This window comes from Echinococcus granulosus (assembly GCF_000524195.1).
Source record: "Echinococcus granulosus chromosome Unknown EG_S00002, whole genome shotgun sequence".
Classification (NCBI taxonomy): Eukaryota; Metazoa; Platyhelminthes; class Cestoda; order Cyclophyllidea; family Taeniidae; genus Echinococcus; species Echinococcus granulosus.
This window is the reverse complement of record NW_020170382.1, coordinates 2,034,238-2,051,573: the sequence shown is the minus strand read 5'-3', so window position 1 is coordinate 2,051,573 and position 17,336 is coordinate 2,034,238. Positions and strand designations below refer to the sequence as shown.

The 17,336-nt window shown below is 41.7% G+C and overlaps 3 protein-coding genes across 3 annotated transcripts in view; 2 read left to right on the top strand and 1 right to left on the bottom strand. All coding sequences in view use genetic code 11, as the record gives it.

Moving 5' to 3' along the window:
• EGR_00577 (Dynein heavy chain 10, axonemal) overlaps positions 1-6,576 on the top strand; it is a gene marked incomplete at both ends in the record, with an annotated part of 31,808 nt that extends 25,232 nt beyond the window's left edge. Inside the window, 4 exons of the mRNA XM_024489826.1 lie at positions 758-2,104; positions 3,220-3,512; positions 3,885-4,115; positions 6,097-6,576. Coding sequence (XP_024355823.1) covers positions 758-2,104; positions 3,220-3,512; positions 3,885-4,115; positions 6,097-6,576 — 2,351 coding nt within the window. The remainder of the gene's footprint in view (positions 1-757; positions 2,105-3,219; positions 3,513-3,884; positions 4,116-6,096) is intronic.
• A 2,094-nt stretch (positions 6,577-8,670) lies between these two features.
• On the bottom strand, positions 8,671-10,071 carry EGR_00576 (Mothers against decapentaplegic; the record flags this gene model as incomplete). Its single annotated transcript, XM_024489825.1, has 4 exons — positions 8,671-9,071; positions 9,140-9,358; positions 9,393-9,450; positions 9,718-10,071. The coding sequence occupies 4 exons, from the start codon at positions 10,069-10,071 to the stop codon at positions 8,671-8,673; spliced, it is 1,032 nt and encodes a 343-aa protein (XP_024355822.1).
• A 2,039-nt stretch (positions 10,072-12,110) lies between these two features.
• EGR_00575 (Cysteine and glycine-rich protein) lies at positions 12,111-16,582 on the top strand (the record flags this gene model as incomplete). Its single annotated transcript, XM_024489824.1, has 5 exons — positions 12,111-12,207; positions 13,179-13,350; positions 14,832-14,943; positions 15,701-15,797; positions 16,509-16,582. The coding sequence occupies 5 exons, from the start codon at positions 12,111-12,113 to the stop codon at positions 16,580-16,582; spliced, it is 552 nt and encodes a 183-aa protein (XP_024355821.1).
• Between the last annotated feature and the right edge of the window lie 754 nt (positions 16,583-17,336).

Genomic DNA, 17,336 nt, shown 5'->3' with positions numbered 1-17,336 from the left:
AGTTCTCCCTCTCTGAGAGATGTTGTTACTGCATCTTCTAACAATGCAGTATACCTAAAGTGTAAAGCTGCTATGTAAAAATTGCTTCGCTAAATTATAAAACGTCCTAAGTCATTCCTTTCATAGCCAAAAATTAATCGCTCTTAGTTGATTTTATGCTATGAAGATGGAAAAGAACTTCGTTCTGTACTTTTCTGTTTGTCCTTATTCAGCATGATAGTTTTCCTGATCACTTACAAGAGGTCTTTGAGAGCGAGGTTTGTTTAAAGGTATATTAACCAATCGTTGATCAGGGTTGGTTAGGTAATCATCGCAACGCCCCAGAAGGGAAATGGACAGAAGTGGCCTAATTAACTCTTTATGATGCCATGAACATATGTGTCCTATCCTCTGACGCCAGGACCCGTGGCGCCGTCTTTAATAAAGGCTAAGTAGTCTTAATCATTTTAAAGAAACAAATTAAAGCCTCAAAAGCCGGTAGATGTGCTTGCATTGGCCCTTAGATGTTAAGGCTATTTTACCCAATGCATCTAAGAGAAACTCACGGAAACTTATGCCACTCGTGCTTCAGCTTAATTGGCTGGTGGACGCCGAAACATATCGGAACATTGTAATACAGGCATTGTCCACAACACATTGCTGTTTTATGAAACACAATTAAATTAGGCTTTCGATCGTTAGAAACGCAGATATAATGAAGATAAATTCAAATAACTGCCTAATTTAGGTCCCAGAATGTTTTAACTGTCCTTTTCAGGTTTTTTTGAACGTCACAAGCTGCTATTCAGCTTTCAAATCAGCTTAAAGTTGCAAGCAGAGGCAGGGCGTGTAAGCCAAGCCGAAGTTGACTTTTTTACCAAAGGGGATGTTTCAGTTGGAAAAATGACTGAGCGCTGTCCAATAGCATGGCTCACAGACACCAAATGGAGGGATATTCGGCGCCTGGAAGAGGTCCTTCCCTCTTCCTTCGTAGGATTGAGTAAAAGTCTGGTAGAAAATCAAAAACAATGGAAAAAGGTAAGGTTATTCATGCCATCCCAACGCTTCATCTTTTATCAGTTTGATTTTGATAATCCATATTTTGTTACACAGTGGTTTTCCCTCAATTCGTTGGAATGTGAGCCACCTCCGTATTTTCAAGACGTTTCTGACTTTCAAAAGCTCTGCCTGCTCCGCTGCTTCCGTGTGGATCGGGTGTGTAGAGCCGTAGAAATTTTCGTCGCAAACACTCTGGGTGAACACTTTCTGACCTTACACGGGCCAAGTTTGTCTTCCGTTTACGAACAGAGTAAACCAGAAACGCCCATTATATTTATCCTCAGCCCCGGTTCTGATCCAACTGAAGGTTTAAAAAAGCTTGCAGATAAATCCCTCAGTTTGAATGCCTCCAGTAACATTATATTCCTCTCCATGGGCCAAGGTCAGGAGAGCTCTGCAATGAAGCTCTTTAAAACTGCTTCATCCAAGGGTTCCTGGCTTGTACTACAAAACTGCCACCTTCTGGTGAAGTGGATTCCGACGCTAGAAAAGGCAATTGAAACCACGAAACAGTTCCATCCAACTTTTCGACTCTGGCTTACGACTGAATCCACATCAGACTTCCCGATTGGGTTTCTTCACCATTCGTTTAAGGTTGTAACCGAGCCGTTGGTCGGACTCAAGAGGAACTTGCGCTGTACATTTTTAGAAATTCCAGCCTCCATATTTGCTGAAAATCCATATCCGGAGTTTCCAGTATTGGCATACACACTCACCTTCTTCCACGCTGTCGTTCAAGAGCGTCGGCAGTACGGCAAGTTAGGTTGGAACGTTGTCTATGACTTCAATCTATCGGACTTCCAGGCAAGTCTGACAGTGATTGCGGATCAGCTGAAGTCGTCTAGAGACAAATCCGGTTTACCGTGGGGTAGTCTACAATACCTCATAGAGGAGATCATGTACGGAGGTCGAGTTATGGATAAATTTGATCAACGTGTTCTCCATACTTATATGAATGAGTACTTTGGGGACTTCCTCTTTGATACCTTTCAACGCTTCCACTTCTTCATTAATGAGGAGTTGACTTACGCTCTCCCTTCTGATACTTCAAGAGAAGGCATTCTAAGTAAGTGATATTTGTCCCCGCTGTAGCATCAGCGACGAAGTAAAGTATAAACAGCAGAAAACCGGATTCGTTTTATAACAGTACACCCTCAAAAACATGGATTTTATGTTCAGGTAGCCATTAACATGGTCCCGTTCACTGTAGAAGGAGTGGTGGAAGGCTAACGCCCTAAATATGCATATGTTCATGCTGCTTTTTACGACACCCAATTTGTGGATTTATGGCTTAGGAATGCGGGAGATTTCTTATCAAGCTCCATTTGCATGTGTTTCGGTAACTGTTGGCCTTTTCCAGAGCATCCACTTGTGTGTGTATGCATGCATCCTGCTTTCCTTCCCGCATCAAAGATGCCTAACCTAGTGACTAAGCGGATATGAATCACCGCGACAGAAGCAGATGAGAGTGCACTTCCATGTAGGTATTTTAATCTCCCAGCCATTGCAGCCAATGGAGAAGAGTCTGCGCTAGACGTTCCTGGCACATAGGAGTGACTGGCTTGATCACAGTTGAGGTTCCAGTATTGTTTAATTGTTCCATTGATGGTCCCGGCTTTGTTTGAACTTTCAAGGGACTATATGTATTCCTGGCGTTTAGGTCCCAAAAGGGACTCACATGAAACCTCGTGGCTTGAAAAGGTTTTCCCGCCATCCGGAAACAATGGTGGTTCCGCATTTAGTGACTGTGGTGCTATGGTGTGATTTTGCTTCACGTTTTGTTTGGAATAGTGTAAGTATTGGCCAGCATTACACACTATGGTGTCCATAAGCAATCCGGTTTTATAACAAACATTGGCATATGTGTTGTCATGGTGTGTTGCTGTATGGTTCCTTTATTTAAAATCTTTTTCGCGAAAGCTTCACTGTCCTTCTCGATTTAGGTTAAGCTTGCACTCGTCCTTGGCAGTGCACATTCACAAAAGCTTTAGGCGTCATTATTTGAGCATAGTTGAACCACATTTACAATAATTTTATTTCTAAAGAAAGCAAAACCTCCTTTTTCTCAAGTTATGGTGGTTACTGCACCTGATAATCCAGGTACCAGAAACCAAATCTCAATTTTCCCGATCGAATAATCGCAAACTTGTTGCGACTTTAATAATCTCAAACGTTTACAAGGGTACATCGACACACTGCCAACGAACAACTCGCCCGAGGTACTGGGTTTGAACCCCAACGCAGAAATCAACAGCTTCACAAGCAAAGCTCACAAACTCTGGTCCTATCTGCTGGCCCTGGGTTGTGAGGGTGAGAGCGGCAGCAATGCTGCCACGACAGCAACGGCTCAAACCACCCTGACCATCGAGGTCGCAGAGAAAGTGCTTCAATCTCTGCCACCTCCCTTCGACAGAGAGGCCATTAGGGAGGCCTTTAAGGAAAAGATGACTCCTACTACTGTTGTACTTCTACAGGTGAGGTAGTGAGTGGATAAAAATCGAGGAAAATCTTTGAGTACGGTGTCAGGCGCCAGTAGATGCTGTTTGTGTTTGTGTGTGATAGTCTGTTTTGAACTGCGCACTCATTGTGTTGCAGTGCTCTGCGTTTTGTGTACAGAATGGTTTACACTGACTTCTTGTTTAATTTTTGCAGAGCTGAAGCTTAAAGTCAAGGTCTAATGTTATATTTTGCTTAGCAAAATACCACGTAAATGCTGAAACGAAGACACCGCTGCATGATCCCGTGCACCAGTATTTGTAGCTAAAAACAGTACCTATTTTCAGCTAATGATTGAATGGTATTCTGGAGTTAAAATTTTAATATAAATTGACCCTCGTAATATTTAGGAGCTGGAACACTTCAATAGCCTAGTCCTCCAAATGCAATCCACCTTGAGCCATTTGAAGCAGGCGATGTCTGGCGAGGTGGCTCTCACTAGTGACCTGGAGCAATTGGCGGTTTCCCTCTGCAATGGTCAGTTGCCTAGCCTTTGGCGCACCTTTGCTCCTGACACGAAGAAGTCCCTGGCTAATTGGCTAACGCATTTACATCGGAGAACAGAGCAGTACAAGGCGTGGGTATGTGATAGGCGGCCCTCTGTAAAATTCTGAACATTAAACTAGTGATAAAACATCTCAAAACCATTAGAAGATGAGGTACATAGTAACTTCAATCTGTTACACATATCTCCTTCATTCTAAGCATGACTAAACAAAATTCTGGAATCAAAATGTTAAAAAAAACCTAAAAGCTTTACAATTTATTTATTTGGCATAAAAAGGTTTTGTAAATTCCTTCTACTCTGCATGCTTCGTGTGTCGAGGCACGGATAAATGTCAGTTGGTATCGCAGGCAACAAGGGCCGCACTCTCGGGTATTATGATGTTATGGTATCATGCCAAATCAAAGTAAAAAAAGGCCTAAACCAGGTCAAAGCAAAAGATCAACTCTATTTTTATTACTGTTTGCACGAGTTGAATAGATGTTAAAGCTAGCTTCTTTCCTACGCACTAAAAGTTATTTTCCAATTCCTCTTGGTTAACCACTTTTACTCCAACTCTGTAAATATAATGGCCCTGTTTTGTTGAGTCTCACTGGACCATTTTGAGTGGCAGTCAAACCATTGAGCACTTGATTCTGCGAGTCAGGCACTACACTGTCTGCTGTCTGGCTACTCTGTCTGATATTTTAAGTCCACTTTCGTATGCTTTAAACGTTAATTTTTCCATAAATGTTGTTTATTAATTGCATGCGAACTACGGTAACAATTTACTTTATTTTATCCGTTTTCCTCATTGGTTTCTATTCCATTAATAAGATCTTTTCTGAGCAATTTGTCGCCTTCCCTTATCACTGTTTCCCCGGATTTTGTTTCGACGTTTCCATCCATATTACAAAGGGGGTTCAAATCGAGCTGGTTATTCAGTGTTACAGAGGTCCATAAAGGTGAATGCCACTGCGGTTTTGCAATGCGCAGCTATACGCGCCACGTAGAAGTCATCGCTAGTGTCCGGTGCTCATGTCATGGGCCAGTCCAGACACGTCTAAATAAGATATCAGGCAAAGGTGGCTGTGAATGCTTGGATAAAATGTCGTTTCGTGTTGCATTTTCTGTCTCTAAAGGCTCAAAATATGTGGATATCTAATTGCACAGCACTTTGCTACAGGAGAAAATTCGGTCACCCAGCAATGTGACACTTGAATGGTGTAAATGTTTCAAAGACGGCCGTGTGTCTATCCGCGAAGATCCCGATCATGGTGGTTCTGTCCTGAGCCCAAAATACAGTAGTCATTTCTGTGATTACTCGACCACCGAGTGGAACACCCGATCCCGGATGCCTGATCAACGCATAGCCTGTTGTGTGATGAAGCTGCACGCAAAACAAATCCGTCTGTGGAAACGGTGAACGCGAGCATTCACAGGCATTTGCAATTTTGAAAGGAGAGCGCATGTTGAGTACTTAGGGCAAGAAGAAATTGACTACCTTAAAGTGGATCAACCTTACTTACAACAATAAAACAAGATCGTAAGAGCACATGAGGAGTATGCTACAAAATAAGTCCATTTTAGCCACTTTATCCTTGTTCTATTTTATCAACTGAAAAGTCTCGGTTTGGCTTGAACGTTCATTCTTCAGCAACGAGATATTGGAATTCTTTGGGACTGTGCTTTCTAATGGCATATTTCTGTCGAATTTACGAGAGAATGGAATATGGTCCTACCCATCCCATACCTACTTGGTAATTCTTTGAAATTACTCCATCGCACTTACTGTCTCGAGGTGATTGCTACGCAGATGAATAAATTCATTGTATTAATAAGCATATTTAATGGTTGATCCTGATGCTCTCACAGCAACATGGCCCAGAAATTTAGCATTGGGCATTATGACAAAGTGTGTTTTCATCATGCCATCACCTGGCACGGCAGAGATGGCAAAGTAGCATGGCAGCTGGATGAGTGAACCAAATATCGACAGCAAAATGCTGCATTACCCTTTAGGAATAGTCTAAATAACGTTTAAAAGGGGCATTGTTGCATACTTCTGCAATATTTAGACCACCTCTGGTGAACCCATCGTCATCTGGCTATCGGGCCTCCACGTGCCCGAGTCGTACCTCTCCGCAGTCGTCCAGTCAGCCTGTCGCCGCAACGCCTGGCCCCTTGATAAGAGTGTCATTGTTACCACAGTTACCGAATACACCGATGAGGAGGCAGTGGAAGATAGGAGCCTAGCAGGCTGTCTTCTGAATGGTCTCTTTCTTGAGGGAGCCAGTTGGAACTCCCGCATCGGTCGACTGTGTCTACAGGCACCACGCCAACTCATTCAACCCCTACCACTCCTGAATGTGAGTGTGATGGAGAGTCGTCGCGCAAAAAGGCACTCCACCTTGCTGACACCAGTCTACGTCACTTCGGCGAGGGCCGATGCTGGTGGAAAGGGTCTTGTATTTGAGGCCGACTTGGCCATCGGCGAGGAACGCGATGCTAGTCATTGGATACTTCAGGGTGTTTGTCTCCTGCTGAATGATGATTGAGAACGTGGATAATTTTATTTTTTGACCATAACACTGGCGCGTTCATTGTATTTGATTCTGCCGTTTGGTTTGTCTTCTCTGCATCGCGAGCAAATTATTTCAGAAAAATGCCTTAAGGTCATTTTTTTGTGAAATTACGTTGAAATGCATACAAAAGTTTATTTCAAGCTACAGGCAGGCTAATTGACTTGGTTCTGCTAAAAATGAATTACACAGTGCGAGATCTGGCGTTTGAAGACTTTCATTTTGCAATATAACACACTTTCCTTTGTATTAAAGCGGATGATTGTAAAAGATATCTAGGTGAAATCTCCAGTGCATCATGTCAAATTTTCTTCCATTAAAAAGGGCAGCTTATTGAACTAATGAAAAATATCTTAAAGGCGTAATATTTCATCTTAGTCCACTAATAAAAAAGACAGACTCAGCGATGTCTAGCAGCCTGGGGATTTTATCATAATGGCTGGTCGCAAATGTGCTGCTTCGTTCAAACTCAGTGGTGTCTTAATATTTGTAATATTTAAAAGAAAGGAAAAAGTCCAACTTTACATGCACTCACTTTACACTTTATAACTCCCTTAAAATATTCGTTGGTTTTGTGAGATTTTAAAGGCGGTTCTACAAATTGGAAGCTTTTTAGTCATGTTCTATTTCTCACATGAGAAACTGTTGGATTTTAGTCACTATTTTGGGACACTAAATGCGAAGGTTCTCGAGAATGTGAATAACACCTCGGCAAAAATATATTGGAGCGGGATCGTGTTACTTTGAAAGTGAAAATTGAAATCTAATATTCCAGTCCAAATCTACTATCTCCCTGGGTTCTCCATCATCTATCCAGTTTGAGGGCAGTGAGGATATGCTCCGTACTTAATGCGAGTCAAAACAGTACAGAAATTATAGTCATTAAGCGCTCTAATGAAACTGTTCCCAATTTTGCTAAGAGAGCTATCTTCGGCGGATTCTTCCTTAACCTTACATGAGACTGAAAAAGGTACTCAGTTAGGATAACACATTAACGACTTCTAGGCTGCGTATTGGCTCGAAAACACGTAAAGAAGTGTCAGAAGAGTTCTCAACGAGCAGATAGCAGTGTTCCCCCATACCCGTCATCCTGGATTTATAGATAATTAGCTCATTAATAATTCCCAGCAAGTGCTTAAAATCATAACTTTGGTGAAAATGTCTGCTTGTAGGAACACTAATCTCGCACCTAAGCGAAAAACTCGGTTAGGGAGCATACGAGCAGAAAATTGAATAATGTTGCATCATACATTTCTAACTTGGGAAAAAGAATTGAATGCCTGAACTCCGGTTTAGGCACCGTTACTTTGAGATAACACGGATAGACAAAACTTGCTCTCACTTAGGCAAAGACCAGGTTCGCGATTGACGCCGTCTGACATGTTGTTCAACTGCATATTGTCCACCTCCATCGTTTATGGAACGGATTGCCCTACTTTCTTCATAATGCGCACAAGCCGATCAAGAAGTTTCTAATCCGGAGGGACTGTCCATGAAATTGTTTGCAGTGGTCATTGAAAACAATTTTCGACTGAGTCGACATTAACAACCGCTTTGTCCGCCTTTGTCACGATTGTTTGTTAACCAACTTTTTGATTACGCCCCCCACAGATCAGACAGCGTATGTTCCGTAAACTTTCTAGACAAAAAGACTTAGTTTAATACCGGTAAAGTATGATGTGCGTTCTACTTTAGCTCTTCTCATTGCACACATTCAAACGCCCGCAGTAATCAAGCCACTCAAGGCAACGAAAGAAACGCGCATTTGAAGGTGCAGTAGTAGGCGGGGTATCAAGTATTTCAACACTACATTAGTGCTAATAGGCAACAATAAACAGAATACACATAAGGTAAAGGCTACATGCGTGCATACAATTGAAGATAGAAAAGGAAAACAGAAAAACCAATTGACATTCGGGCAAAATCAAATTTAAAGGAAAATAATTAAACATAACCGGGAATGCATGATTACAGGTGCCATAGTCGGTTCAATAGAACCAAAGGAATTGCATATTCGCAGAGGTGAAAGGTTTAAATGCTTATCACAGAAATTTTACGCATTGCCACAAATTAGGAGACAGAAGAGACGGGGTTTGGCGAAGGACCCATTTGACGCAGAACTCGATCAAGCCAAAACAGTGGACCTCGGAGGTGAATCTCAACCCAACAGGGCGTCGAAGTGACATCTTGACGATGGTACTCGGCCCCCCAGCCTTTCACAAAGCTCAGGCGAAGAGTACAGACCTTGACAATGTCGTAGACTGCCTCGACGCCCAGCGAAACAGTTTGATGAAGCAGACGAGTAAACTCGCTGTTGGAGAAGACCTTCAGTGAGCAGCCTGGTGGTATTTTGACCACGGTTGTAGGGTGGAATCCGTGGCTCTCGTTGCAGAGACGAGACTGAACGAAAACGCTACTGTCTGAAAGGCACTCGATGAAAGTATCTCCTGCCACCGTGTATAGATGAATGCCTTTAAGAAATAAACAGTAAATAAAGGGATGTAAGACTTCTCAAAGGTTAATGAAGTGTTATGCTTACCCTTGCCTATCTGCTTCCGCGTATTCTCCACAACAGGGGTACGATTGATGTTGGAGAGAATACCAAGGGAAAATCTGTCAGAAATCTTTGACGGATTAGTGAATCCATCCACAAGAACACTCGGTGACGAAGCAAAATAAGCTTCACCAACGCGAGTGTTCATTTCATAGTAGACGACAGTACACCAGTATCTGGGTTCTTGGTAAGCGATGCTTTGAGCTATAAGTGGTAAGTAAATAAGCGAGTAAATTACAGTCAGGAAATTCGAAAGCAGATGTGGCCTGACCCTCTTTAACTGTTGGATATTCACTCTGGCGGGGAACAAGAACAGGCGGTAGAACTACAAGTTAGGTTTGCCCCAACAAAAATACCTGGGTAATCAACGCGCTTATAATGATACGGATTTATGCAAATCTCCTTTTGTTTAGAATCAAATGGAAATTGGCAGCATTCTAGCGACTTCAATTCATGATGGCTTTGGAGATCTGGCCAACGCCAAACGCGACAGTAAATTACGTGCGGAAACCCCTTTCGATGGGAAACCTAAGGAACAATTTTGACCGCAATTAAAGGACTACTTGAATGCGACCGTCGAGAGACCTTGGAATGGAGACACATTCACTGGGCTCACCAGGATGTGACAGTGCGTACTGCAGTCTATCGACAACCCCCTTTCGCTTCTTAAGCTTCTTTACAAGTGTTTCAATAGCCTTTTGAGCCCATTTAGATTCTTCGTCGCCTTGTTTCCAACCGAGAGCACCAGTAAAAGGTAGGTTAAATAAATCACGTTTGATTAAATCTATGCTTTGATCCAGCATTAGAGGGGCGGCATCGTCTCCTGTACACGAGCCCGATTGAAGCTCCAACGCTTTTCGGTAGACCAATGGAAAAATTGCAAGGCCAACGGAAATTAAAACACCATTTAAAAGCATTTTCCAATTTCATCCAAAATTTTAAATCTATTTTGAAAGCGCGTACTAAAGTAACCTCATAATCATTAACTCAGTTTTTAATCGATTCGTGATCTTTGGATATTATGCGCAAATTCTGTAAGGATAGGTATTTGTTCCTCAGTCTTTATCAAATTATTACTTCCTGTGATAAGGTTTGTAAGCTGCTGATGAATTTTGACGTAATTCTTGCTTTATTTAGGATTGTATTTCCTTGAAACCTTCATTTAAATCTTCTCCCATTGTTTAGCTTCATGCACTCACTCCTTCATCAGGGTTAGTTTTGCATATCTGTGGCTCTCATACAAGTGTGTACATCTTTACTTCACAAGCCAATTATCATTTTTTTTGCTACGACTAAATAGAGAAGCTAACCTTTGGTATGTTTAGACGCTGCTCTTTTATTCTTCCAAATGGGTTAATGCTAAAGGCATCGCCCGGAGGTCATGAAACTGAGGGGAGGTACAATCCGCGGAGACTTAAGACCTCTTGCTTTCAAACCCACGGTTAAGCCAACTCCCAAATTTTTGACATTTGCTTAGAATTCGACCGATTCCCATTCCACCCCATTGCTGTTTTATCAGCGATTCGTGCGGAAGACTAATGTAAAATAAGGCCATCTCTATCTCACCTTAACTGCGCATTAGCAATGTATGCATTTCAGTACTAGTCACCCCAAGTTTCAATTTATGGGCAAGTACTATTTGAGTACTTACTTGTACCCTGTGCCTATCTTTATGTGACGCACTTAGATGACATATTTTTAGCAGCCACCTAAAGGTTTGGTAATTTTGCGTTAGAGCACAATAGAAAGTTATAATTAGGAAGTGCTATTCCTTTGTTGGGCTATACTGCCTAAAACAAGAATTTGTATTTTACAATTTTAATCGCAGTCACTCATCGCAATCACATCGAATGTAAACTAAGGGCATGTTTTAGGATGTCTTGCGTGCCATTCAGTTTGTTTTGGCTTTACATACCTCCCAAAGCTATTATGCTTGCTATTTTTACCTGTGATGCCAAATGTTGGCGCAGATCGAGTTCCTTATCATACTTAATAAACCGTCTTTATAGCAGTTTTACTACACCTTCTTCTTGCCCACAGGCGAAACAAACTCACCTGAGTTTAATGCATCAACTATTTTTTTACAAACCACTTATTAACTATATATTCGTGCACATTTATGCAAATCATTCCCTTTTCAGTCTGGTTGTCTTAATATTCAATGTAGTTTTTGTTTCACCGTTATTATCATCTTTTATAGCATTTTACGCTTAACCGACCATCATCGTGTCTAAATTAAGAAATTTTCACTTACAAGTCCTCTCCGAGGGCTATGCCTAGACACAACTCTGCTCTCTGTGGGCAGAAAGTTTGGTGAGCTTTAAGTTTGATTTGAGTAGACGAAGTGCCATGACACAAAGATGACGATCGGAACCTTCAGGAATAGAAGGGACTATGTAATTAACAAATCAGCTTAAACAAGTACCACTCATTCACAAATACTTATTCGATATTTAGGCGAATGGGAGCCTTTAAAGAAACCGAACAATTTCCTCCTTCAGTGATAAATAGGTGGTCTAAACCAATTTGAGACAGTGCAACGTTTTGTTAACTATGCCTATAGCTATTGCTTCCCAGTTATATGAACCATACTTCCTCTTTACGAGGTCAAATTTCCCAAAATATAGAGCATCACGGAAGATGAATTTGCCGTCTATACCGACTTGGTGGCGAATGAAGGTGTACGGGCAGTGAAGGCCATGATATGGCATTCCCCTTGCGCGTCCGCACTTGCGTTCAACCTTCTGCCCAATGGGGTGCCCGTGTGCAGTCGGAAGGTCATGATGGCTTCCCGATCTGATTGGCGCATACACACTTGGTGTCTCATTGATCTCCTATGTATTGAACCAAAGGGAAGGAAAATCGCCCATTCAACTGCTAAAGGCCCTGAATTCGGCACCAACATCACACAAATTGCAGATTGCTAGCGCCAGTTTTCACTGCTTCCTAATAAAAGATGTCCAACAAATGCGGCTCCTGCGATAAGCCTGTCTACGCGGCGGAGGAGCGTCGTTTTGGGGACGTTGCCTACCACAAGCAGTGCTTCAAGTGCTGTGAGTTATTTCGTAAAGATTGTAATTAAAACAGCAGGCTTTTGGTCACCGCGCAGTGATTTGTCTCACATCATAAGCACTGGGGACAATGACCTTGGCACATGAAAGGTGGTGGATCTTCATTCGTAACGCAATTTACAACTATGGTGTTTTAATGCTTTGAAACATCGACGATAGGACTTAAAAGAGAGAGGGAGCAGGAGGCTGTGTAAGACATGAAATGCTATTAATCATTATTATTTGTTAACATCAGTTATTAATCATTATTACTCGGGATAACGTAAGCTCGATGTGGCAAGTACTTGGAGGCTGTGCATGCGAGGAATAGCATTTAAATGTGGTGGCAAAAACGCCCGTTACGAATTCATTTCTTGAAGCCTCTTTCTACTTCCAGATTGATACGTATTTTCGCACGGTTGTTTTACGTTAGCTCTTCAGCGTTACTTAAGAAGTCTCATTTCAAAATCCCCAATGACCACCTATTCTTTGTAGCCGACGATGTTGATGATGCTAAAGCCTAAAAAATGTAGTCAGTCCTCATACATTCAAGTCCATTACGTAGAAAATCCCGCTTTTAGTCAAAGTATTCAAACGTAGTGTGTTAAAATATGGCTTCGATTCAGTCTGTTTATTTTCAATTATTTGGTCATTATTTCGAAAAGGTGTTTTGAGTTATAGAGGATTCAATTTTGATGTAACAAGTGTAAGAGGTATTAGAGAGATTTAATTTTGCTTTCATTTTAGGCATTTGCTTATTGTAACACCATTAACTACCGATGTCTTAGGCTGTCTAAGTGAGGCTAGTACAAGTGTCCAGTTAGAAATGCAACATTATCGGGTCATTGGTTTGCATTTCATTACTTTTGGGCGCTACTTTTTGAAGATTTATGAGAATTTGTTAGAATAACTTGGGTGTTTCGTCTCATTTCTGAGTCTATTCATCATATCTCCATGTCCTTAACTTATTTCAGCTCTGTGCAACAAGCCCGTAGACAGCACTACAGGAGCGCAGCACCAGCGAACCCTCTACTGCAAGACTTGCCACGGTCGCGAGTTTGGTCCCAAGGGCTACGGCTTCGGTCAAGGCGCCGGTGTCCTCAACACCGAGAAAGCCACTGGACCTGGCACTGAGGGTGGCGCTGCGTAAGTTTTTCATTTAAATTCCCGCTAGGCCGTCGCGTTTCAGGACGTGAAAAAAAAACGATCGTCTTCATGCCTGTGCGTGCAAGCGGCCTGTGGTTCAAGCGATTGTTAATGTTTCCCCCTCCATGCGTTAACCCGTGAATCCGAATCATCTACGTAGAAAGGATAAGGGTTTGGTAATTTTTGTATGGACAACAACACTTCATCTGGTCATGCTAGTATTTCGTGCTTTGTAAGTGTCACATTTGGATTTCTTTTTCTATATTTGTTGGTTGGCATGTCGCGGCACCTAGAGCATAATGTATTGGACTGACCTCCTCACAAAGTACAGGTGCCTTCATTTTGTACTCTTTATCTTCATTTAAGCTTGTCTTGGCAATGCCTTATTGCGCCACATTGGTTTTGCATTGCCGGTTCAAACTCGCATATAAAAGAAATCCAATGCGACCAATGACTTGAAGTACAAACTGAAATGGCCATTAATGTTCTTGGGTTTTAAGGCGGTTTGGCCCTAATAAATACGGCCAAAGGTGCACTGTGGGATTTCGTGTTTTGTACTCCAGTTTTGCATTCTAGATTAATAGATGTACTGCTCCTACTTGAAAGGATCCTCTGAAATCTTGATTGAAATGCATAGAACTGGTAGGTAGAGTCCGGGGGAGACATTTTGAAATTGTCTTTTTATTTACTTCATAATAAGCTTCTTCTATTCACCCACTTGGATTGTACTCGAATTTATAAAAACCACTAGTCAATTTTAAGGATGATGTCCACAAGAACCCTCAAAGATACTGCTTCAATAAAATGAATCGGAATGGGTGTATATTATCCGGTTTTCTCATTAGAACCCCCGAGCCAATTTTACTCATGATATCTATCGTCTTCTGATACAGGGCTCATCAACCAACTCTGGGTAATTTCTGCATTATGATCCCGTATTAATAAGCTTTGATGCGGCATCTTATGTTACACTTACCAGTATCATTTGAGGAGGAGTCTCTTCAACCGTCTTACTGCGGGGCGTGCGAATTCGATTTCGGTTAGGATTTTGGAATCCTCGAAACTTTAACTCCCTACTGATTTGGAAATAAAAGTCACACGCTTAACATCTCTATACCTTTCAAACAATATTTCCCAACTGCTTATACTTCTTCTTCGTTCTAAATTGCTCTATATACTTAAATTCGAAGTCCAATTAATTCTTTGTTATGCCTAATATTTTTGAATAAAAGTTTTTAGAGCCCGATCTTCAACATTATTTAATGTGTATCCTCAACCAAAGAGGCTGTGGGAGATCTTGCATAGCTTGATTATACTAATACTGACTACCCAGGATGCTGGAAGCGTTAACGGCTTGATCGGCGTAGAACCCGTCGTGTGATAGACCAACATTATGCTAAGATTTCGTCGAATCGTACAATTTAGCCACACACTAATTTCCTTTCGTTAACCTCTTCTCTTCGCCCTCTTTATCCCCACAGTAGCGGGCCCAAGTCCGGTCAGCCGAGAGCGGTGAGTCCCAAATCGGGTGGCTGTCCCCGTTGTGGCCAACGCGTCTATGACGCTGAAAAAGCCATAGGATGCCCTGGTGATGTAAGTCTACAGCCGAAACCTTTACCGACTTATTTCACCCTTGAGACCTGGTCAAAGCTAGTGCTGCAGCTAAACTTTCTGTCCCGTGGATGATAAAGCTGAGGCTGCTACCTGAGTCTCAGCTTGATTCGTACAGCACTTTGGAACATTGCCATTGTCATTGTTTTTTCTGCCTCGAGGGTCGGCACGTAATAAAGAATTGGGGTGATTTATTAACCAATGACCCTTTTTCGCCAATTGAGTGTTGGAAAGAGAAAAGTTGTGGCATTAAAATTAGAATAAATATCACGCATTAAGGGATTCATTAGGGACCCCATAAAATGTTGACAGCTCACTAAATTATATGCTAACGCCTGCATAATGTGGGTAGTTTTATTTTACTTCCACTACTTTTTTAAGAAATAACATCGGGCCTTTAAAAAACTGCAACTCATTACTGAGCCAACATATTGAGCCCTGGTTTGTTTGGTCAGGGGCAATTGCTGAACTTTGCCAAGCAAACCTGAATAACACACTTTGACGCATCGCGACATTCATCAAGAACTTTGTCTCGTAGACGAAACCGTTTTCAAATTGGGGTAGTGTGGGAATGCTGAATTAAAGAGAACCTAGTTTTCCTGTAAATAAGAAACAAATTTTCATAAATAAAATACAATTACAAGTTTACTAAAAATTGTTTAATCGACTGAAAGTTCTGACGGCGTGGAGAACCCATTTGAATCTAACCTCAAAAACACTTTATAATTACTGTTTTTAGCTGAAATTCCACAAGCGCTGCTTCCGTTGCCAGACCTGCGGCAAGTCTCTGGACTCGACTAATCTCGCTACGAAGGACCTCGAGATTTACTGTAAAAGTAAGTTGTCCTAACAGTTGCTTAGATCCGTAACTGAGTCTTTCTCACCAACAGTTAGCTTCGACAAGTTGCAACTAGAACACGAGTATTTTATTCATTCAAGCGCTTAATCTCAATGTACTTGTTTTACCCCAAGGTTGACCTGACACCTTAAAGTCGTCTTAGGTATTTGCAAAGGATTTGGTGGTGTACTTATTGGCAAGGCTACAACTTGGAAAACTCTTCACTGAAGCACTGACTGAATTATAAATCCAAAATGATTGTAGTCTTGGTGATGTGTAAACCCAGAAAGTGGGCCCATATATAATGCACCACATCATTCCAGCAATTACTGCAGCCACTCATAGGCAGGCAACCGCGAAAGCCTGTTGACGTAGACGGAGTGATAATTTAACAGCGAAACTCGACTGCCACAGCCCAAACCTTGTATTCCTTCAATATGCCGCCAATTGTTGCTGTTTTTTACTAAAAAATTTCCCCAAAACTAAAAATGGTAATTTTTTCCAGGCCAAGAACATTCTGCATTTACTTAATTGCCCTCAACTAAGCCAACCTTTTGCCAATACGGCTTAATTCCACCAGTCTGTCATAAACTGACCTGAGACGTGCCACATATTTGTGAAACAGAAAAATTGGAGCGTCACATGCGTGTGTTGGCGGCAACGATTGCTAATGATTGAAAGCGACCTTTCCTGCTCTCATTCCTATCAGCATGCTATGGGAAGAATTTTGGACCCAAGGGATTCGGCTTCGGTCAAGGCGCTGGCACCCTCAACATGGGCTAAAAGGGCCAAAATCTCCGGAACTTGGATTCTCAGCCTCCGTTTGACGCCGATCCGGCGAATGCGTTTTAATAATCACTCTTCGTTTTTGCCTGTTTTCTCTGCTCTGTCAGCACTTAGTCATTTCGTTTCCATTTTATGCACAATAAAGACATTTAAACTCACTCCTATTCTGGAAGAGGTAATAACGGTTTTACTTAAATTTTATGTTAGCATTTAATTTTATTTTGATGACAAGCAAACATGCGTTTATCACAGCTTGTTGCGTGCACAAAAATGAAATTACTAGTGCTCGGTCTGTAGACTTGAAGTGGCTCGAATACAGATGCTTCTGTGGTGTAGAGTTTCCAGAAAATTTCGGCTAAGCGGTCTAAATCGACGACTACTCCGGCCCCTAATCAATCCGTAGAATTTACCCGCTTCCTTATGTGTAAATATTCGAGTTAGCTGAGAATTCCACTCTTCCTTTTGTTTTGACAAAGTGCAAAAGCGCATTTTTGTTTTAGAAAGGTGTTTAGGAGGACAGACAACGTCCACAACAATGAAGCAGTTGGTCCGAGTAGGCACGTACTTGCACATTGAAAGTCAGGACAGCTTAATTCAGCATTCGTTAGGGAATGAAACAATTCCATCATTTATAATGCAAAATCTAGGGTGATATCTTTATCTAAGTTCAGTTCACTCTTTAAACAAATTGGTTTCTAGATTCTCATCGAATAGGCACATGTCGACTGGCAACAACTAAGTACTATCCGGA